Raw genomic sequence first — 22022 nt, 5'->3', positions numbered from 1 at the left:
GTTGAAGGAGGAGGAGGAGGATGTCGTCGGCGGCAGGAAGCGCGCACTCTGCTACCGGTGGTATGCTAGGTACGGCTTACAGTAACATGCTGCTGCTCCGAGACGGAGTGGTACCAAGTTTTGTCAACAGAGCGAGGCGTGGTGTCTAAGTGGAGGTTGTTTGGGGCTTGTCCTGCGTAGGGAGACAGTTTGTAGGCAAACCTCAAGGCAGGGCGATGCAGGGCGAGGTAAGGCAGGGCAGGACAGGGCAACAAACGAACAGGAAGGGAGAAGGAGCACGAAGTGGGTGCATGTGTAGTGGTAGTGTATTGAAGAAATGGAGCAGACCAGTCTCGTAGGCACATAGATACATGGCACATACCAATGGCAATTCTCACGCTGGGGCAACGAAGGCAGAGGCAAGACAAGACAGGACGATGTGAGCAGCAGCAGTTACACGAAACAGGGATGCAAGGTATACGCAGGTATGGGGCAAGGAGCATGGAGTATGGATCCTTCCCCCTAGCGTGCGTGGCTGTGTAAAAATGCCCAGGCCGCTCTTGCATTTTGTTGCAGGGCTGCCGCAGGAGATCCCTGGTGATTGGAGCTCTGCCCTGCCGGTACCTTGGTACTTGGGTACCTGACGTCCCTGGGCACCCACAATATCGACGTGCCTTCTTGGCACATTGCTCGCAGCTGCTCTCATAGGCAAGGGCCGCAAGAAGCCTGGCCTGGTGCTGGCGCCAAAACCCCATCTGCTGGTAATCAGGGTGGTCTATCTAAAAGTGTGTGTGTGTGTGTGTCTGTATATCTCTTTCATTGCTACTCTGTACGGAGCATAAGCAGCACAACCCGACTGTATCCGTGTAGTCTATCTACAGTATGCCTTTCTGCTCTGCGTACCTACTATGGCTGGCTACTACAGACAAGACAGACACTCTCGTCCTACGCTATGGTCTGGTACGGTAGGTGCGTGCTCTGGTCCATCACGACTCGAGGCTCAAAAAGACGGTCTGCTCTCGTTTGTGCTCGGCTCTGACTGAACCCTGACGTCGTCTCGCCCTTCACAAAGCACTGATAATTGTTGGACGGCCTCCACGGGGCCGCCTCCCCAACAAGCGAAGCAAGCAACCTACTGACTAACTGACCTACTGGCGTTTGGCTGCGGCTGGCGCTGCGCCATCAACAAGTCACGAACATCAAACCGGAGGCCGCAACCGTATTACCAGCAGATCTCAGTCACCTTCAATTCCGACTCGCTGGACCGAGCGACTGTGCTGCGCGGATGCGAGATGATTGATGGGCCCTGCCAGAACCCTAAGGAAGGCCTCCAGTGACAGCCCTCGCCTGGTGGAACACCAGAGACACGGCCGGGCCCATTACTTTTCGCCATCGTCATCATCGATCCATCAATCAAAATCAACTAGATCCATGGGTCACGCTCACACAAAAGACAGAAACAGCTGTGTGCGCATACGAACCCCCCCCATTGGCCTCCGGGAGGCCCAGCACCGCCAAGGAGGGCACTTACCACCTGTGTGGAAATCACCCGATGATCACTCTACTGACTGATATCTTGTCGTGGGCCCGACACGGGCAACCCCAAAAGTCCTCGCCCTGCGAATCCAGTGCACCTCACCGTTATTTGAAAAAGACTCCAGGGCCAAGAGCTTCGTGGTAACTCTCTGTCGTTGCTCCCAATTTCCACCCATCGGCCTTGATTCAGGGCATGACACCCACGCAGCCGCCGTGATTGCTGCTGGACCCTCATCTCCGGCGGTGGAGATTTGGCGCCTACACCCTCGCATTCTCTTCCACCACCTCCCGGCCGCCCAGCCGTCCAGGCCGTCCTGCAACTACCTGAGGCTCCAGACTTTCCGAATCGACTAGTCGGGTTGCGCCCCTTAAGTTGCCGCCTCCATGCCGCGTGCAACTCGCACGCACCACCACAGACCGCCTCCCAAGCGACGGCTCTTCCGGTTGTTGCTCGCCTAAAAGGACCGAAATCCACGGGTCCCCGCTTGCAGTGTTGATGTTGGTGCTGTTGGTGCCTGTTGGTACTGTTGTTGGGCCTGGTGCTGCCCCGGTGCCATTATTCTTCACCACATTCTAGAAGCTTTCCCTCTGAGATCAACGACCAACGGGGATGCCCCCGACCCGGACTGGTCGATGTTATTGATCACCGGAGGAGGGCCCACCCGGCGACCCGCCCGAAACACTTTATGTCTGCAACCTCTGGGCACACTACCGATATCAAAACACCTTGGCAATCACTCACAATGCCGCCGCCATGCTTTCCCTCCTGGCCGTGCCACGCGTTAGTAGTCGTCACCTAAGTGTTTCCTTCGGCTGGCTAGGTGGGATCATGAGGATTGACATCTGCGACCTGCACTCGCGCCGCTCCTGCTCCCGGAATAGGTGACTCAAGGAATGTCTGTGTCGCCATATCCTGCCGAATCCAACAGCTTGGATCATCCGCCACAAGACGAGCTACTCACGCATGACGAGCTCAGCCTCGGCTTGTGACAGGACAGACTAAACCGTAGCTCTCAACCACAAGTGTTACACTGCTCAAGACCGCGTCGTGTAGCCAGCAATCTGGGATACCAAAATGCAACATCCGAACGCGCAAACGGGGAGGTGGGCTAGCGGGATCGCCTTTACCCTCATTGCCGGAGGAAAATTGTCTCCCAACGGCCCAATAGGGTGGTCTAGATCTCACAGTCCGCATAAAAACTAGCCTAGTTCCTGGGCATGCTATCACTTATCATCAAAGCCTACCATCACCATATCACCGGCTAACGCCCTTGGCGTACCATACTCAAATCATCCTCAATCATATTTCAGAAAAGGGCCGCCATTATCGAAACTACAACAGGCTGTTTGTTGTGGCCAAGCAAGGCTTGGCGCACCCACCTGCTTGCGCACCCCCTCTGAATAAGCTCGCGGGCTTTCCCATGCCGCAGAGTCTCGGCCGTCTTGGTGGCAGCTCTCCGGCTACCTCAAGTCCCGTGGCAAAAGAGCTTGACGATCGACGGGTCTTCTTGGGCATTGCTTGTGTGGACTTGTCTTCAGCCCAGCGGCCCGGCAGCCTCAGGTGGTACATTGAGGCTGTGCAAGACATGATTGGTAGGGCGCACCCGGACTAGGCGCTTCTGCTCAAAAAAATCCGAACAACTCACTTGCTTGACTTGACAGCTTTTGCCTTCTCCACAGCAGAGGTCAGGACGATCATGGGCTTTGCGGGATACGACTCAAAACAACGACTCGAAACGTGGGCCCATGATAAATGTTCCCTGTTTCCAGGTGTTTTGTTCACGTCTTGGCCCACGTACAGCTGGCTACCGTGATCGACCCATCCTTGAAACATCTCCCTCCGTGGCGATATGTAAGGCACAACTTCTCACAGCCCCCACAAGTGCAGCACAAGCGCATATTCCAACGACGACAGATGGCCACACTGACTAAGGCACAGGCGGCCCCGCGGACAGAGCTAACAATCCGCTGGATGCCATTCAATTCTTTGATCCCATATATCCTGGTCTTGAGGCTGCACGGAAGCCTAATTGGGCATATTCTGTTCCCTCACCGCACCCAGCGACGCTCCGAGAATGTGGCTGATATGCGTGACTAGCAAGAGTATGCTTGTGATCCAAGCATTGTAATAGAGCACACACTAGACTAACTGGTGACGAGTGTACTGGCCGGCCATGTGACCCGGACTAACCAGCCGTGCACGTGTGGTCCGTATTGCTGCGGCGAAGTGCTCGCTTATGGCGGCACTTTCATCTCATCTTTCCTGACTATTGTCACCAACCACTGGCGACACAACGTATGTCTACTGCTTACTCGCCAAGATGGGACAGAAGGGGGAACACCAACAATCTCACGTAATTGCTCGCTACCGTCGGATACTCGCGGTACACCCAGGTTTCCTCTGCGATATTGGTTGGAACCGTCACACAGTGTCCTACTCGCTCTGGCTGAAACACACAGCCACGAACAAGTCGTCACGACGTGCTAGTTTCGCTGACGACAAGGCATCTTTCCGAGCTTGCCCCAGTCATCGCCAAAATCATCAAGGCAATTTTGCCGTCGGCGGACCTCCTCATGCCCACCATTTCCCAGTCTTGATGCCTCCGGCAGGGGTCGCCCGTAGATGCCATGCTGAGCCCTTGATCATGATCAACAACAACAATACCATCAAGTGCCGCGCTTCCAGGCTTTCGAGGTGTTGGTAGGCAACATCACCTCACGCCTGGCCAGTGCTCCAGCTCGGATGGGAGCCGGCCGCATGGGCATCCCACTCCGTGCAACCCGAAGATGCTCAGCCTCATTGCAATGATCGTGGCCCCATTGTAGCATCACACCACCAAATCACCTCCTCCCCAGGTCAACATCCCTTACCAGCACCATCCCATCCTCCTTCCCACTACCATTACTACCACTGCCCACTCCTACAAACGGGCCGACGCCCTTACTCACCGCCCCCTCCCAGAACTCAGCCACCACGTCCCGCAGCTCATCTCCAGTCTGCTTGAAGTCCGGGAACGCGTTGACCTCGAGCAGCCAGGCGCGCCCGCCGGCGTCCACAAGGAAGTCGAGGCCAAACACCTCAAACGCGAACGGCAGCGGCTGAAAGTGCACCATCATGGCCTTGGCCGCCGCCTCGAACACCTCGCCCGTGACGGCGCACACCTGCGTGAAGATGTCGTCCTTGGCCGTACCCGGGAGCCCCGGCACGTCCCAGAAGCGCCGCACCGAGCCTGCGTCCGCCTTGGGGCCCTGGATGCACGTGTTGGTGAGGTGCGCGTCGAGGTAGCCCTCCTCCTCGTTGCCGTCACTGCTGCTCTTTTCCCAGGGCGCCGAGTAGGCCCGCCCCGCGAACAGCGCCAGCATCGAGCGGCCCACGTAGACCTTGAGCGCGCCCACGCACAGCACGTACGCGCGGATGTGGAACTTGCGGTTGCCGCACTCGGGGATCAGCAGCGGCGGGTGGATGTACGGCTGCGCGACGAAGTGGCGGAGGTGTGACGTCGTGATGCCGTCCCCGTCGTCGTGGCTGTCAGCACCAGCCCCGTCGCCTTCGTCCTCATCATCCGAATCAGGTGCGTCGGCCTCCCACCCATCAAAAATCGCCTGGAGCTCCTCCATGGTCGAGAATAGTCGGATGCCCTGCCCGCGGTCGCTCATGCTCGGCTTGAGGATCCACCACTCCCTGTCCTTCGCCTCCACGACGGCCCCGTCTTCTGCTTCTTCACCACCAGCACCGCCGCCCCCGCCATTGCGCTCCAGGCTGGCCCGCAGGTCGAATGTCTCGTCCAGCGCGTCGTCCAGGAACTCGGCGTAGTCGACCTCGAACGGCTCGCTGGCTTTGACGTGGTCCCGCAGTGGTGACGTCGGGTTCTTGGCGACCCAGTGGTCGACCGTCGTCGACAGGAAGTGCTTCCTGATGAGGGCCTTGCGGATGACGTAGCTGTTGATGAGTGACGTCGCCGGGTTCGAGGATGCGTGGTCGAAGTCGATCGCTTCGTAGGCTCTTATTTGGAGCACCTTGGCGCCTTTGGTGACCTGCTCCTCCAGGTTGTGGGACGGATCCGGGGACAGGAGGCGTAGCCGGCTGGGTGGGATGAGGGTTTGTAGGGCCGAGAGGATGATCGGCTGGACGTAGGCATCCTCGTAGTCGACGATTGCGAGTATTTGCTCTCCAGAGCTAGCGGCGACCTGGGTCTCCTCTGCCTTGGCTGCTGTGTTGGGGCCAAAGGTCCCGGCCGTCCTCAAGGGGAGTGCGCTGGTGGCCTCATGCTCATCCCTGAAGTCGAAGCAAGAAAAAAAGTGTGAGAATCCGGTCTTGGGTGGAAAGTGGATGGACTGACGGGTCGAGAGCACATCGCTGTCTATTTCTAGCATGCTTCTATGACTCTATGTCCAAGCCCTTGCCCGGGGGGGATCTGTAGACTGCCCCAAGTCTCGCTCGATATATGCATTTGTGTATATGCGGTCCAAAAGACGCCTGGCTCATTTCGTGCTCGCACTCCGGAAACAGGTCACTCACAACTTCAGCTCCTGCCCCTGCAGACTCTCCGCGGCGTGCCAGAAGTTGGCCTTCAATGCTGTCACACTGTGAATGGTCCATGTTAGCAAGATTTCATAGACTCGGCTCACTGTTCACTCACCTCGTATGGCCGTCTCTGATGACCCGCCCATCACAGTCGGCAGGCGCACTGTCGACAGCCTTCATGACGTCTGCCAGTTTGGGAGCCCACTTGAAATGTCTGTGGTCGTGGCCCTTCTTCCCACCCGCATCGTGGCTCCCCGCATCAACCCGTGGTTTCGTGGCCTCGCCATTGGCGCCCTCCCGGATCTTCTCCTCCTCCTCGTCCTCGCCGTCGACGTCAATGGCGTCCACAGCCTCGAAGGCGCTGTTGCCCTTGACCCAGTAGTTCTGCAGCATGCCGGCCCAGACCGTCTTGCGCTGCTCGACGCCCTCGACGAGGGGCACGTTGACGCTGTAGACGTCGGCGCTCCCGTCGGCGGGCCACTGCCTGGCCAGGGCCTCGACGACGCGGACGGCGTGGCGGCTGGCGGCGCCGACGATCTCCGGGTCGTGGTTGCGCGTGAAGAAGGCGTACGACAGCGCGACGGCCCTGTAGCCGCAGGCGGCGGCCTCGAGCGCGCCGCCCAGGGTGCCGCTGCTCAGCGCGAAGACGGCCGTCGTGTTGCGGCCGTAGTTGGGCCCGGACACGACCAGGTCGACGGCGCCCCGGCCCTGGAAGAAGTGGTGCAGCCCGATCTGCGCGCAGCTCGCCGGCGTGCCGTCCACCAGGACCCACTCCTCCACGTCGTCCGCCTTGGACGGCTTGCTGTGCGTCGTGCCGATGTCGTCTTCGGGGCCCAGGCCCGCGGGCGGCGAGGACGCCGGCGGGGGCCGGTAGTACGTGGGCTTCAGCGTCTGGCCGATCATGTGTGCCTTGCCGATCCAGGAGCGCTGCGTGTGGGGGAGGCACACGGACACGGTGTGCCCTGCGGCTTGGAGCTCGCGGACGAGGGAGTGGACGTAGGGCGACGAGTGCGTTGACGGGGGGCCGTCGTCGTTGATCACGAGGATATGCATCTTGGCTGCGGTGCCGGAGCGTGGGTTGGAGGCACCGATGGGGTCTGGATGGGTCTGGTGGGAAGGGAGAGGAGATTTAAACAGTCTACCTGCGAGAGAAGCTATTGAAGCATAAGTGAACGTAAGGGGGAACACGGAAATTATATCTATTTCTTGATTCTTGACGAGGGGAGAAAAGAAACTGCTGGCAATGCAGATTGAGGATTGCGGGGGTGGGGCAGCTCTACCAAGCTGCTGGCCACCGATTCATGGCCGCAGACCGGCCGAGTTTCCACCATGACATACGAACCCAACGCCAACTCACATCATACGAGTCCGTTCGGCATTATCAGATCCAATGACGTGCTCCCAGCCTCGAGTTCAGGCCCAAAACGGGTCTGGCCTTTGGCTACATTTGCTGTGTGGACGATAGGCCAATCTCATAACAACTCTTCCTGGTTTACGAGGCACCAAGGCCATATTACAGTAGGAAGATGAGTACTGCGGAGAGGCACGAACAGCGTTGGCAATGCCGTAAATCTGCTCGAGTCCTCATGATTCCTCTCATACACGTCACGACACATTCATCATTCACTAGGGACTCCAAGAACAGACTTGACTCGACTTCAGCAAGTGAAATTATCTATCTGTTCCGTCCTAATCCTGACATGCCTGCGGAAATCATTCCAAGACTCCTCGCCCGTTCTCCCTTGTCAATGTCGTAAAGAAAAACCCCTATTTGGCAGACCGAAAAACCTATCTGCAAATACTTCTGCTCGCAATGCATTTTATGAAGGCTGCAATGGCAAATGGCCGACAGTCGAGTGGTGATAAGAGAAGCTCTTCAGAGCCTCACAGAAAAGCACACCATGTACTTCCCATACCATTCTGCGCAACATCCTGACGAGTATCAAAGAGCTTCCACAAGCTCGGCAACAGCCCCCAGTTCATGCCTTACGCCGTTCTTTCGTCGGTGAAAAAAATTGATCTCCCTTATGAACCAGATTTTGTGAAGTAATAAAACATGTAGACAGAACGACTCGACTCGCCCCCCGAGCCTCGAATGCATTAGCCCACACTTCAAGCTCTGGGTCGCTTGGGCGCGGATGCACCGCTGAGCGGCTCACCAGGCCGCTTGTGGCCATTCGCAGACCCCTCGGAGGCAGTCTTGGTACGACGCCATCCATCAAAGGGACTCCGATTGCCAGGGCGCTTAGTCTTGACTGGAGTCGGCTCGTTGGTGATCTTCTTGGATCGGGTAGCCCGGCTGGTGTCCGGAGGCGAGGCGGGAGCGAACTTGGGCGCCTTAGGAGTGTCGACCTTCTCCTCCTTGGCCTCGACAGGCGTCTCGGCTCTGGCCTTGACATCATCAAGCTCGTCAGCTACGGGCTGCTCGATGTCGGTCTCCGCCTCCTCATCGGGGTGGACGAGCTCGTTCTCGTTGTGGCTCTTGGCAGATGGGAAGAGAAGGCGGGGCTTGACGTCGAGTCGAGAGCTTGACTCGTCACCATCTGAGAACTTCCTGAAGATCTTCTTGCCGCGGCTACAATTTTAGTTAGCACCGAATGGACCATGAAGAATTGGTGATATGGGTTAGGTGGTTGGACTTACAAGACGTAGAGCAAGCCGTCCTCGCGCTTGACAACCTCGTCAACCTGCTCAGAGACGCTGGCGCCGACCGTGTTCTTCCTGTTGCGCGAGCTGCGGCGCACAGGCTTCGCTGATGCCGCGATACCCGCCTCACCATAGAAGGGGTTTTCCTCGGTAGTGTCGGCAGCAGGGAGGCGGTCTTGGGAGTCAGTGTAGATCTGGAAGGTGTCGTCCTCAGCGTCGAAGCTGTCGAGCTTGTACTGCTTAGTGCGCGTCTTCTTGGGGCTTTGCGGCTTGCTGAAGAGGTTGCGCGCGATGGCGTTGACGCTCTTCTCGTTCTGCTCGGCGTGCTTGCGCGAGGGCGTCTTGGCGGGGGTTGGCAGGACGTGGGCCGATTGACTTGGTGCGCTGGTGAGGGAGTGGGGATTCATCCTCTGCGACTGGCCGAGGGCGGCTGCGGCGTGGCGGATGCTCTCTGCGGTCAATGAGCCCGACGAGACACGCGACACGGCAGGAAGCCGCTTCTTCTGAGGCGACGCGGTGGCCGGGGGTGAGGTCATCCTGGATGAGGTAGCGTGGGTGGGTTGGTGTTTCTTGTCAGAGGTCGACTTAGGTGAAGCGCGGACGTGACGAGATGTGGAGGTGCGACCGGACTGGTGAGGGGATGGGGTTCGGTTTGCCGATGTGCGCTGCGACGAGAGTCGCTCAGACTTGCGAACCGGCGTGTAGTTGTCGTAAAAGGTGCCGTGTCGCGGTGTTGAGGGGGTGTTGACACTGACAGGCGAGCCTGGGGAGGGCGTGGAGGCCACAAAGGCGGTTGCGGTCGCCATTTTTGCGCAAAAGACCAGACTTTCCGTCCCAGCTTTGGCCTGAAAAGTCAAACAAGAACAGGTGCAGGCTGCTGTCAGGCAGCAGTAGCAGTGAATTGGGGATTCACCGGAGCTTCCAATATCTCAATGCTCGGGATGAGTATCGCAGCCGGATGAGGCGAAAGGCAAAGTAGAGGAGGTGACAGAGGGTTAGGACTGGATCGAATGGAACTGAGAAGTGAGAAGGGGGAGGGTGAGGGTGATGGAGGTATAATGCAATTTAGCGGTCAGGGCTTGAGTTCCAAGGGAGAGAGCCGGGGGGCTAGAGGGAGAGACAGATGCTCTGATGACTTGAGTGGATCCCTTTTTATGGAGAACCGTCTTCCTTTGCCTTGCACGTAGTATTCCAGTGAGGGCGAGCCCAACCAAAATAGAAAAGCTATGTGGAGGATGATTCAAATAATAATGTTCACGATTTATTCAGGGAGGTATTGTGGTAACAATATCAGCTATGTGTCCTGGAAAAAGCCACTCTAGACAATGGGTAGGCAGAATGGGGATGATTGACGATGGGATGGATGATGGTGGTAATGTTAAAAGAACAGGCTGGGGGAATGGGGTGAATGGAGGCGGCTGGTGCATTGAGCAGCAGCAGCAGCAGCAGCAGGGAGACAAATCGGTGGTGGGTGGTGTGGTCTGGGGCGTTGCACGACGACCTCACTGGACCTGGGCAGGGCAAACTGGAGAAGCCCAGCCCACTTGAGTGACTCGAGGGCCAATCATTCTTGTTGATCGCCCCAACCGCGTCGAAGTCGTGACACGACTTAAGTCTGACAGGGATGAACGCGTCGAGACTTGACCCCACTTTTGTCAAAGTCAACAGACAGGGCCAGCAACCAAGTCCAACTCAAAGCATTGACTGCACTGTCTGCATTGCGACGTCATCAGCCAGACGGAGTCAATTACATCCAGCCAGCCAGCCAGTGAGGAATACGACGGTAAACAGTTCAGACAAACACCATGGCTGCTGAAGACGAATTCGACCCTTCGGAGGTCTTCTCATCCCCCATCAAACCCTCAGATCTTGGCAGACCAAAAACGCCCAAAACACCAAAGACCCCCAAGACCCCCACACCTAGCAGCCATCAAGAAAAGGAGCCCTTCGATGCCGACGAGCTCCGGGAGACCCAGCTCCGGCGGGAGCTCGAGGGCGTCCGCAACATCAACGAGGTGATCGAGGGTGTCATAGGGACACTCGAACGGGCCAAGGGAAACATGGGAGTAAGTTGATATGCCCACACTATCAGTCCTCCGGCCTATATATCATCACATGGGACCATAGCTGACACAGACCACCCAGAACGTCTCCCAGACCGTCAACAACGCCTCCACCCTCCTCAACACCTGGACCCGCATGCTCTCGCAGACAGAGCACAACCAGCGGCTCATCCTCAACCCCGACTGGAAGGGCTCGACCCAGGACATGCAGGACATCGAGGCTGAGGCAATTGCGCGCCAGCAGGCCGCCGAGCGCAGGGCCGCCGAAGAGGAGCGCCGACGTGAGGAGATCCGGCGCAAGGCCGAGGAGCAGGACAGGGCCCGTATGGCCGGCACAGGCTCTGCTGCTGGCCGGGGCTCCGGCACCAGGGGCGTGAGGGGCAGCACGCGGGGACGAGGCATCCTGAGAGGCGGCACGGGTGCGGGATCCAGCACAGGTGGATATGGCGGCACCAGTTCACGGGCCGGGTCGCAAATAGGGAGGGGCTTTGGGGCATCACGGACGACACGAGGGACGAGGGGTACAGGCACAGGCACAGGTAGCAGCAGAGGCGTGCGATGAGGGCGAGGGAGCCGCTCTGTTGTCGTCTTCGTATTATGCTGTCCATGATGTGCATTAATGATACCCCTTTTTTGGTGCTGACGCCCAACATATGCTCATCCAAACAAATATCCTACAAATGTGATACCCAGCACGCTGTCTAATCCCTACAAGCAGTCCTCATGATTTTGGCTTCTTGGTGAAGAAGTCACTCATCTTCTTCATCCCCGAGGTGTTCACCTTCTTCAGGTCTCTCACGCCCCTGCTCTCCCCAGCCTTCTTCCTCTTCTCCTCCTCCTCCTTCTTGCGCCTCTTCTCCCTGCGGTCCTCGTCCTCCTCGTCCAGCGTCCTCTTCCGGCTGTAGTCTGACGCCGACCGCGCCGTCATAGCCTCCTGCCGCAATTTCGTGAGTTGCCCTACGTACTCGTCCAGGGTTTTGAAGTCCACGCTCGGGCTCTTGCCCTCAGCCAGCATCTTCTTGAGCACGGCTGACAATGCCGGCGGCACGTAGCAGGAGCAGATGAAGTTGAAGGCTATCCGGAGGCGCTGGAGCCTGACCACCTCCGGTGAGGCCTGGATTGCTGAGGCCACGTCCTTGCTGGCCGTCGCTTCACTGTCGTCTGCTACAGACGTCGCGGCTGTTGAAGCCTCGGACGCGGACGTCGCAGATGTCACAATGGACGACTGAGACTCCACCTGCGTTTCTGCGCCTGAATCCGCGCCAATCGCCTCAGACGCCTGTGATTGCGATTGCGATTGTGAGACCGCTGCATTATCCGCCCTGCGCCCCAGCACTGGAGCCTCGAGCGCCTTCGTGACAAACTTCTCCTCCATGCTCTTCGGCAGCCCGTTCTCGCTCATCCGGCCCGCCTTGGCCAGCACCTGGCCAAGCAGCTTCTCCTCGCTCAGCCGGAACATGACCTCGTCCCCGGCCTCCACCGTGTCGCAGCCCGAGGCCATGCGGGACTCGAGCAGCTCGCGCCATCGCGGCCATCTCAGCGTCTCTCGCAGGTGCGCCGTGTCCTCTGCTATGCTGTCGAAGTGATCGTCGCTGGACAGGAACATGCGCTTGGGTGATGACAGCTGTTTTACCAAGGCTGGGAGGGCGAGGAATAATGGGTCGATAGGTGTGGCTATGTAGAGATCTGCACCTTTGGCGACCTGGGTTTGGAACGCTTGCTCATCCTTCTCATCGTCTCCTGATCCTGGGGCTGGGTCCTTGGTTCCGGACTCAATAAGCCAACTCCTCGGCGTCGTCTTGGGTTCAGAGATCCTGGTGAACTCATATGCGCCAGTCTGTGGACACACGAGGTATCGTGTGGGTTTTGAGTATCGAGGGTTCTGGAGTGACACAACTCTTGCCTCAGATGTTGCCTTCTCTGGCAGGATGAGGACCATGCATGGAGATTCGGACTCGGCTGGTAGTGAGTATTTTGATGATGCTGACGCTGTGGTATCTTTGCTTGAGCTGTTCGCACCCTTGTCGGCGCCTTTTGACCGTGTCGTCCTCGCCATGTCTTGCTAATTGATACGGCAGATATCCAAAGAAAACAATCCAATTCAGGGTGAGTAGAAATGAGGATGCTATCCCCGGAATTGGAAATATCTTATCAAGCTGATACGAGATGCAGACGGAGTGGGATGCAGCGCCAAAGTAAATAATCCAGGGTCCTTAACAGCGCGCTTATTACAGTGTGGAGACGCGTGCAATTCGTGTAGGCGCGTATCCCAGCCAACTCAGCCCGCCCCCTCCCATTTCCCCGTACCCGTAATCTGTGTTACGCCCTCAGGCCCTGTGCCCACTCCTGTAGGATCCGGTTTCGAAGGTCTAGTCTTTTGTGTAGTTGCATGCGGGAAACAGGCACGCGGAGGACAGCCACACTGGACTAATTAAGAGACTCAGTCGATCATCCGTTTAATCCTGGGCAGCCTCACCCGCCTTCGGAGCCGTTTGTTGATTCCAGCGACCATCCCACCCACACTACCTGCAATACATACACACCACATACCGAGTACCAAGTACCCAAGTACCACACATCCAACGACATTCCATAAGCCGGACGCTTTCGCTGCACCTGATTGCAGCGACCACCACAGCCACAAAAAGAACAGCTGTCTTGCCCATTGGCTCTCATGTGCCTGTTCTCGGGCGCCTACGCAGTCCTGGACCGTGGCGTTGTTCGGTGTGGGCGATAACGTTTGGCTGATATAACTAGGGTGTGTTGCTACTACTTGCTTCTCCTTGGGCCAATATTTTGGCCTGGACAAACAACAGTCTGGGGCAGGTCGGGGCTTTTCCGAGCATCGAAAACTCTTCATGACATAGCAAGGCGTTAGGAATGTCGTCGAGTAGGTTCTTTTCAATTAGAAGGGGGGAAAAAGCCCCATGGCCGCCTTTCAACTGACTCATGGGACAGACGCTGCAGGCTTGGAGGCTCACTGGCCTCCACGATCCCCTCGCGAGGCCCTATTAAGTACACCAGGCGGTCGCGAACGATATAGACAGATACTTGCGCAGCGTTCATCATCACCGTCGCCCACGAGAACACGATCCACCCGACCAGCAACACACGGTGCGCCACAGCCGATGATCATGGACGCGAGCGATCCTATGGACATGGGAGACCCCATGGACCTGGACGAGGAGGATGACGAGGAGACGCTGCAGCTAAAACTCCAGCAAATACAGGCACAGCTCAGGCTGAAGAAGTTGCGAAAGGACAAGGCTAGGTCCCAAAACGATCCACATTCGTCCTTCAGCCAACACTCGGATCAGGACAATACCAAGGCGTCAAGACCAGGCTCGGCTTCTACAGCGCGGCCGGGCTTAAGGATAAAAGAGATCAGAAGGACAGATGTAGGAGCGCGGCCGTCTTCACAAAGCTCTGCTGTTGAAGTACCAGCTTCGCCCGTGAGGAAGGCTCAACCACAGCCCGAGCAAACTTCTCCAAGCCGAATATTGCTCGGCATAGACAAAGGGCTGAAAGGGAAGGATATATCACTGAAAAGGGCACCGAGTCTACGAAAGTCTCAGGACGACCCAGGAGGGTCGCAAAGCGGAGCAGGATATCTGCACAGGTCCAGGACTCCAGGTGTGGCGGATGACAAACCGCGGCCATTGAGCTTCAGTGAGAGACTGGCTGCTGCTCGGACGGAGGAGAAGACGCGTGAAGAAACGAGGTCAAAGGCATCTAGGTCGCGAAGCTCAGCCTTCAACGTGACCATGCAGGAGATGGAGGATTACAAAAGTGCTGCCGTGGATCTGCCAAACGAGCCGTCACCGCGTGATCGAGGATCTGCCCGAGAGGAAACCACAGGAACTACGCCATCCGAAAGACCGAGGCCTGGCCATCTACACCGCAGCAACACCGCCCCTAGCATACGGTCAGCGTCGCGTGTAGGACATGGCAACACGGACTCTGGCTCGTTCACAACGCAAGTCGCAAGCTCATTCTCCTCAATAACATCCGAGACCCCGAAATCACCCTCGGTCTCTTTCGACGTCTATTCTGGTTTCCATCTGACCAAGCGCATCCTCCCACATCAAGTCGTGGCGCGTGCAGTCTCAGGTAAAACGACATACTCCATCAAGGACCTGCTCAGGCAGGTCAAAGCCCCGGACTTTTCCCTCCCCGACGACGTGGTCGACAGCGTCATGTTCGGCATTGTGGCATCCAAGTCAGATCCTCGTCATCACAAACCTCAATACGACGCCGAGACAGGGAAGATGAAGCAGTCAGAAAGAGGGAAGTACATGGTCATCACCCTCGTCGACCTACAGTACGAGATCGAGCTCTTCCTCTTCAACACCGGCTTCGAGCGCTTCTGGAAGTTGTCCACGGGGACTGTCGTCGCCATTCTCAACCCAGACATCATGCCACCGCCACCAGGGCGTACGGACACTGGTCGTTTTAGTCTGGCGATAAACTCGGACGCCGACACGATCCTCGAGATCGGCGCGGCGCGGGACCTGGGCTACTGCAAATCCGTCAAGGCCGATGGAAAGCTCTGCAACAGCTGGGTGAATGCCCGGCGCACCGAGCACTGCGATTACCACACCAACACGGCCCTGTCGCGGACCCGTTCAGGCCGGCAGGAAGTCAACGGCAGCGCGGGTCTCGGCAACGGCTACGTAAAACCCAACCACCGCCACTGGAAGGACAGCGCCGAGGCCAAGAGGCGGTCAAAGGTCGAAGAGGAGCATGGCAAGTTCGATTGGGAGACACGGAGCCGTTATTTCATGAACGGAGGCAGCCGCGGCCAGAGCGCGTCGTCGTTGATTGACCAAGAAGGGCGTGTCTCCGACACTCGGGAAAGGGCAGAGGGGCTGAAGAGGAAACTAGCCGCACTGGAGAAGGAGAGGGATATCGCCAAGAAGCTGGGCGAGATGGGCAGCGGCAGCATGGGCGGGGAATACATGCGAATCTCGGGTGCGCAACCAGCCCCAGAGACCTCAAGAGCGGGCTCCCGCGCTACCTCGAGGCTCAATGGGACAAGAGGCCCGCGCACAGTGCCATCCTCATCAACGTTCAAGCCCGAGGTCAGGCTCCCGGGCATCTCCCTCCACACAGACGACCCACCGCCCAAGACCGACGCCCGCTTCCTAGGCCTGCTCGCCCCAAGAGGAACGGGTTCTAAGATCTCCCTCAGCCCCATCAAGCGCAAGCGCCAGGACAGCACGCTGTCATCCAACAGCTCCTCATTCGACTCCAAGCCGCCAGGCGCCTCGTCCTTCACGACCAACGCCACCAGCCGGCTGTCAGCCGCCACGGGAGGCCGTCCTCCAGGCGGGTTCGGCTGGGGCACGACACTGCGGGACAAGCTGTCGCGCATGAAGACGGGCGAGAGGCTGTCCCTGCACACAAGCCACAACAGCATCAGCACGACGGCCAGCAGCAGCAGCAGCGGCGCCGGCGCGACAGGCGGCAGCGCGTTCCGCGACAAGGACAGGTCGCCCGTGCGCAAGAAGACGCGCTTCGTCACGGAGAAGGGCATCCGCGAGGCCGGGCGGGAGAGCCTCCCCGGCTCGGTCGTCGCCGACAAGGGCGGCGTGGGGGCGGGCACCGCCGGGGCCAGGGGCTGGGGCGGGCAGCTGGCCTCGAGGCAGCGGCGGCAGCAGCAGGAGGTTGTGCTCGAGGGTGACAATGATGATGATGACGACGAGCTTGTTGTTGTACGATAGTTTTGTGGTGAAGACCCACGGGGGCTGGGGAAACGGTACAGGGCGTCAGGATTTGAGTCTTCAAAGACCCATGGGTATGCGATTTATCAGGTTGGACACAGCATTCAAAGGGGTGTTAATTTGGCACATACAAAGCATTGTAACTGTACGGGGTTAAACCACTGGAACGGAACGGAACGGACTAAACAGTTAGGCTACGAAGTTACGGACACGGCACGCATACCTGATTCAGAAAAGGTGTGAAAAGGCTCCTTGAATACACTGATATTTGTCAAGGCTCTCAGCCATCTTATTACTACTCATACAAAGCTTCCTTCATTAGTGTCTGTTCAAGGAGGTGCCAACGATCTACTTGCGGTAGGAATATGCCATTCTGCGACTCTGCCCAAGTGCCGTCTCGTGCCCAGCTACGAATTACCGATGGTTTACTGTCAGGCATGCAAAGTAGCCACACTACGAAATCCGGGGAGAAGTCACTCTCTTGCGCTCTCAGCTGAGATGATGATACGCTTTTTGGGCACTCCGATGTGTCGCGGTTGCCCAGTATACGCCACGATCGGTAGATACCAGCTCAGGTGGTAGATGAAGTTATCAGTGCGTCCTCCCCGACTGTGTGCGTGTGGCGATTAACTTCCCGTATCTAAGGTCAGGGCACATGTGAGCACAGCAATCAGTTTCCATCCTTTGCCAGTGAGTCGAACCGGGTGTGTGTAGCAACATGTCATCTCTCAACCGAATGTGACAAGACCAGCAGCAATGGCGGGGCCGTGTGGCCATGCTGGAGAGGGTCTGGTTGGCATACTGTAAAAGGAATGACAGTAAGTCGGCATCAAGAATCCAAAATGCTAGCTAACGTATTCTGTTGCGGAAAATCCAACCTCTCGCGTGCGCTCCCTCCTCGTCCCCTGCCGCGCTGGTAACGTATTCATATAAAGAACGACAATACTAGAAGTAACGCTTTGAGAATCGGATGAATGAAGTCTCGAGTTAGTCCTCAACAGGGTTCACATCAGCGTGTTTCGCCTCGATCTTGCCGGCCTTGTCTTCTTCAATGGTAGCCTCCTCAACACTTTCTCCGGCCATGTCTGTAACACCGTTGTTAGTAAACCATCATGGATGGGACACCATGCAGTGAGTACTCACTCGTTGCCAGTGTTTCCTGCTTTATGGTTTTCGGTTCTTCCTCTTCCTTCTCTTCGACAACCGCATCGGCGTCTTCTTCCAGCTTGGATTCACTTTCTGAACTTGACGGAGCCTTGGCCTCCTCGAGCTCCGGTTTGTCTTCCGTCGAAGCTTCAATCGCAGGAGCAGATTTCTCCGTGGAAGCTTCAACAGCAGGCACGCTAGGCTGTTGCTTTTCCTCTACCGGGCTCAAACCTCCAACCTGGATGGTACCCTCCGAATCTGGGTCCAAAGACCAGACAGTGACGGTAGTCGAGAAGCTCAGCTTTGGCTTCTTCACTGCAGAGTCCGAGGGCGCCGTCGCGGCAGCCGTCGCTGCAGCGGGAGCTCTCCTCTGAGGGCCGCGAGCTCTACCCTTGCGGGCATCAGATAGTGGTGCCTTCTCCTTTGGCTCCTCGGGGACTTCATCCTTGGCCTCCTCCTTAGGTTGCGACGGCCGCGGACCCAGTCCGAGCTTCTTGTTCAGGTCAGACATAAATCCGGCCTGGAGAGCAGCAATCTTATTGCCCGCCGGCCTAGCAGGCACTGCGGGCTTTGCCTTGGGCGCCGGCGCGTCAGTCGAGGCAGCGGTGGGAGCAGAAGCCTTCGTAGGTCGAGCGGGGATCTGAGGCTTGGGGCGGTCGGGAATTTGGGGCTTGGACGTCTCCTCTGGTGACTTGTTCTTGGGTCGTTCAGGGATCGAAGGCTTCTCCTTAGAATCGCTGGACTTGCGCAGGGGTCGCTCCGGAATATGAGGCTTATTATCTGCCGGCGACGCAGGCTCCTGTTGAGGGCCGGACACAGTTGTCTCAAGCTTCAAGCTGTCTGGGGTGTCTTCCCAGATATCACGGCTCGGGAATTTCTGCGCCATTTTGGGCCGGGGACCAGCCTGAGCAGCCTCCTGAGCAAGATGGGGTTGATGACCGACCCAAGTAGGCTTTTGGTTGCGCCAGAGGAAGGCGTCAGGGTGTGTCAATTCCTTCTCAGCCAGCTCCTCCTGCTTACGTGCCCATTCCTGGGCTGGTGTTTCTGTTTGGTCACGAGGCGGAATGCTCCTCTGGATCTGTTCCGTCAGGTCGGGCGTGGAGACAGTGGCCGTGTGATGCACGCTGCTAGGTGCGTCTTCCCAAATATCCTTGCTGGGGAATCGCTGCTTGATCTTCTCAATCTGAGCAGCGGTGAGATGCTTGTTGGGGGCGCCGTCGTCATCCTCAGGGAAAAGCGGCTCGTACTCTTCCACGTCCTCGAGGGGCGTGGACTTCAGGTCGGAAGAATCCACCTTGTACAAGCTGGCCGGACGGCTAGTGGGGCGACTGCGTGGTGGGTCTGCCTCATAATCGCTTCCTCGGCGCTCCCTTGAAGGCTCGATACATGCTACCTGGTCCCGCTGCGGGGTGTTCTTCCTCACCTCGTCTTCGGCCAGGATGGGCGCCGTGTATTCAGTACCCTCCTCGGGCAATGGCGCAGGAACAGGGTCACCACTGAGCAGGATGCTCCTCCTGCGGTTGGGCTCTTCGATATGAACCTCTTTCTCTCCGGGTTTTGCTGATTGAGGCCGCGAGGAAGCGTCAAGTGCGGCCCAGCCAGCTTGTTCACTGGGTCCACCCATATGCTCATCTGTGCCTGATTATGCATTAGCATCTCGCCGCGGAAGAATAGGGACTTTCTCGTCCACTTACCGACACCATGACCCGTGCTTTCGGTTTCTCTCACCAGCTTGTTGAGCTGCTCACTGCTCAGGGCGAAATCCGTGGGGCGGTCGGCTTGGTACGGGTGGTGTTCCCGCCTTAGAAGCTCAGGGTGCTTTTGGTAGTACTCCTTGTCGAGCTTGTCCTGAGGAGCGACATTGTGGCCGTGCAGGCCATAGCTTCCAGGGGGGAGTCCTCGAGAGCTTCCCTTCCGCTTGTGGGCCTTGGCCGCGTCAGACCCGGGAGCAGGTGACGGAGCTTGCACATCGCCAGCATGCTTCAACAACGGGATCTGCTGTCCGATTTCCGGGATGCCGTGCTCCTCGTCCTCGATCTCGCTGTGACCCTCACCACTAGCCGTGCTAGCCTTCTTCTTCAGGCTGCGATTAGAGGGCGTGGCACCATCCTGGCTTGGCTTGCCGATACCAAAAGCTGCTGCGTTGTCCGAGTCTGTCCTGGTGACCTGCATGATGCGTTGCTTGGCTCTCGAAGCAGGCATGGTCGCCGTGGGGGCATAGATCTTCATGTTCTCGTCCACCGCACGGGTCTGTGTGGGAGAAGTGCTTGGCTCGCGAGACGATGCCAGCTCTTCAGCCAGAGCTGCGTATTCCATGCCCTCCTCGCCAACAACGGCCGGCAGGTCGACGCTTCTGGATCGGTCGATTGGGTCGCCATTTGAATTGGAACGCTGGTCCTTCTTTGTTGGGCTGAGGAGACCGCCATTCAGAGGAGACGGTGCATATCGGTCTGGGTTGGGCGAGGGACCACGCTTGATAGGACGTGGTGGGATTTTGGGGAGTTCTGAACGTTCCCGGTCCTGAGATCCCCTGGATGGGCGGGGAGGTATAGCCGGAGGCTGCTGCTGGGTTGCTGCGGTGGACATTTTGATTTGTTTGAGGCTGACTCGAAAATGCAAGAAATGTTCAATATTTGTTTTGGTCGAGTTGGGAGAGGATTCGAGTCGAAGTCGAATCTCTGTTGTAATGTGCAGATGCGAATAGCTACACTGTGGTCAAGATCTCGGGAAGGTTTCGCTGGAGATCTGGAGGATAATAACAGTTTATCTGCTCCTATGTAATGCAGTTGTTAGCCCGGCCGGAAGCAAAGATACGGTGAGCCATTTGTTGTGAACACAATGCAAAAAAGCGCGCGAGGTAGGGTATAAGTACTGGACATGCGAGAAGAAGCTGTGTTGTGACAAGATGACAAGACAGGGGGCTGAGCTGGCCAAGAATGACTGGATTGGGGCGTGCCGCTGCGTCAACGTTCTGGAAGCTTGCAGATGGTGAGGGTCTGCCCCGCCAATTGATGGTTCCCGGGCTCTAAGTGACTAGAGGCAACCAAATCAGAGCGTCGTGATATGGGCTGATGGACAAAGAACCACAATTTGAGTTTTCCCCGAGCGGGCTAAAGCCACGGAGGTGCCGTCGACGAAGCCCAAGCTGGAACCGTGAGCTGGCGCGTTCCCACTGCGGTCACGATGCAGTTCACAAGGAGCCTGGCCCAAGTCCTGATAAGGGGAGCTTTGGACGGCGACAGTCAACCTGGATGACTCGCCAGATCAAGGGAGCAAGTTAAGCTCGAGACCTGGAACCTGGGGCCTGGGACCTGGGGGGAGATCGCAAACACCAGCTCTCGTTTGTTGGGTCCCAGAAGGGATTATTCGCCTTGTTCAGATTCAGGCACGGAGAGGGAAGCACAGCAACTAAACTGCATGCATGCGGAAGGTGCAAATCGTAAAAGAGGGAAGCTAAAAACATATTGTGTCATTGGAAGGGGGCGGCTGCCGTCGGCACTTACCTGGAGGGCCCAATGGTTGGGAGAGCAGAGGAATGCAGGGGCGCAAGACACACACAGATAAGGGGACTGGTTTCCCTTTTTGAAGAGGAGGAGGAGCAGGAAGAGATAGATTTGTTTGTTTATACAGGCAGGCAGTCAGTCCGTCGAGTAGACAGTCTGATAATAATAGAGACAAGAGACAAGAGATAGAGAGATAGATGGATGTAGCGAAACAACAAGTGCTCGAGAATAGCAACGGGCCCTTCCAACGCAGCAACGACCGAACATCAGGAACCGGACATGGGCCACTTATAAGAAACCTACGGGTACGAAATGGCCTGCTCGTCATTGGGCGCTCACAGCTTGGATCCTGGGACGACTGGGACGACTGGGCGGGCGCCCTGGCCTGCCGACTGGGAATCCCCACCACCAGACAAGGATCGCCTCTGCAGCAAGATCTGGGCTCTGGCCTACCGGCTCCCATGCTCCCCCCAGCTCCCTCTGCCATTCCCTTTCCGGGCCCTGGGAACAGGTCGAGTGACCTCCGCCGTGGCGGCCACTGTCGCCGTCGACAGTGTATCCTATACTGACCCTGCCCTGAATCACGATCCCCGAATCGTCGCTAGTACGGGAGTAGCAGGTCTAACCCACCATCCTGTCTGGGAATCTAGAAAGCTCTGTTATCCTGCATGCCCGTCCGCCCCTCTGTCCTGTCCTGTCCTGTCCTGTCCGGCCTCCAAGCCGTTGTCCCTTTAATAGACTAGACGTCAGCGTAGACTACTGTGCACAGATTAAATCCCCCCTGTGCTAGTTCTGCTCAACGAGCCGAACAAGCGGGCAGCTGAAAAGGTGAGCGAGCACCTTTATGGGTCCCAGCTCCAACAGTGGCGATATAGCAGCTCGCCCAGCTACTGCGCAAGCA

At 57.5% G+C, this 22022-nt stretch overlaps 6 protein-coding genes across 6 annotated transcripts; 2 read left to right on the top strand and 4 right to left on the bottom strand.

The window, feature by feature from the left end:
* Nucleotides 1-4356: 4356 nt before the first annotated feature.
* On the bottom strand, nt 4357-7093 carry J7T55_013639 (nucleotidase SurE; the record flags this gene model as incomplete). Its single annotated transcript, XM_053140531.1, has 3 exons — nt 4357-5791; nt 6035-6100; nt 6156-7093. 3 exons carry the CDS (start codon nt 7091-7093, stop codon nt 4357-4359), a joined length of 2439 nt encoding a protein of 812 aa, XP_052995978.1.
* A 1059-nt stretch (nt 7094-8152) lies between these two features.
* J7T55_013638 (uncharacterized protein) lies at nt 8153-9492 on the bottom strand (the record flags this gene model as incomplete). Its single annotated transcript, XM_053140530.1, has 2 exons — nt 8153-8615; nt 8684-9492. 2 exons carry the CDS (start codon nt 9490-9492, stop codon nt 8153-8155), a joined length of 1272 nt encoding a protein of 423 aa, XP_052995977.1.
* A 999-nt stretch (nt 9493-10491) lies between these two features.
* On the top strand, nt 10492-11311 carry J7T55_013637 (uncharacterized protein; the record flags this gene model as incomplete). The annotated part of the gene is made up of 2 exons (XM_053140529.1): nt 10492-10752; nt 10832-11311. The coding sequence occupies 2 exons, from the start codon at nt 10492-10494 to the stop codon at nt 11309-11311; spliced, it is 741 nt and encodes a 246-aa protein (XP_052995976.1).
* Nucleotides 11312-11470: 159 nt separating this feature from the next.
* Nucleotides 11471-12805, bottom strand: J7T55_013636 (uncharacterized protein; the record flags this gene model as incomplete). The annotated part of the gene is made up of 1 exon (XM_053140528.1): nt 11471-12805. The coding sequence occupies one exon, from the start codon at nt 12803-12805 to the stop codon at nt 11471-11473; it is 1335 nt and encodes a 444-aa protein (XP_052995975.1).
* Nucleotides 12806-13883: 1078 nt separating this feature from the next.
* On the top strand, nt 13884-16472 carry J7T55_013635 (minichromosome maintenance protein 10; the record flags this gene model as incomplete). Its single annotated transcript, XM_053140527.1, has 1 exon — nt 13884-16472. One exon carries the CDS (start codon nt 13884-13886, stop codon nt 16470-16472), a length of 2589 nt encoding a protein of 862 aa, XP_052995974.1.
* A 987-nt stretch (nt 16473-17459) lies between these two features.
* On the bottom strand, nt 17460-20204 carry J7T55_013634 (uncharacterized protein; the record flags this gene model as incomplete). Its single annotated transcript, XM_053140526.1, has 3 exons — nt 17460-17557; nt 17616-19256; nt 19313-20204. The coding sequence occupies 3 exons, from the start codon at nt 20202-20204 to the stop codon at nt 17460-17462; spliced, it is 2631 nt and encodes an 876-aa protein (XP_052995973.1).
* Nucleotides 20205-22022: the final 1818 nt, after the last annotated feature.

The sequence above is a fragment of the Diaporthe amygdali genome, assembly GCF_026229845.1.
Source record: "Diaporthe amygdali strain CAA958 chromosome Unknown NODE_7_length_1459731_cov_64_868725, whole genome shotgun sequence".
NCBI lineage: Eukaryota > Fungi > Ascomycota > Sordariomycetes > Diaporthales > Diaporthaceae > Diaporthe > Diaporthe amygdali.
This window is presented reverse-complemented; position numbering and strand designations above follow the sequence as displayed.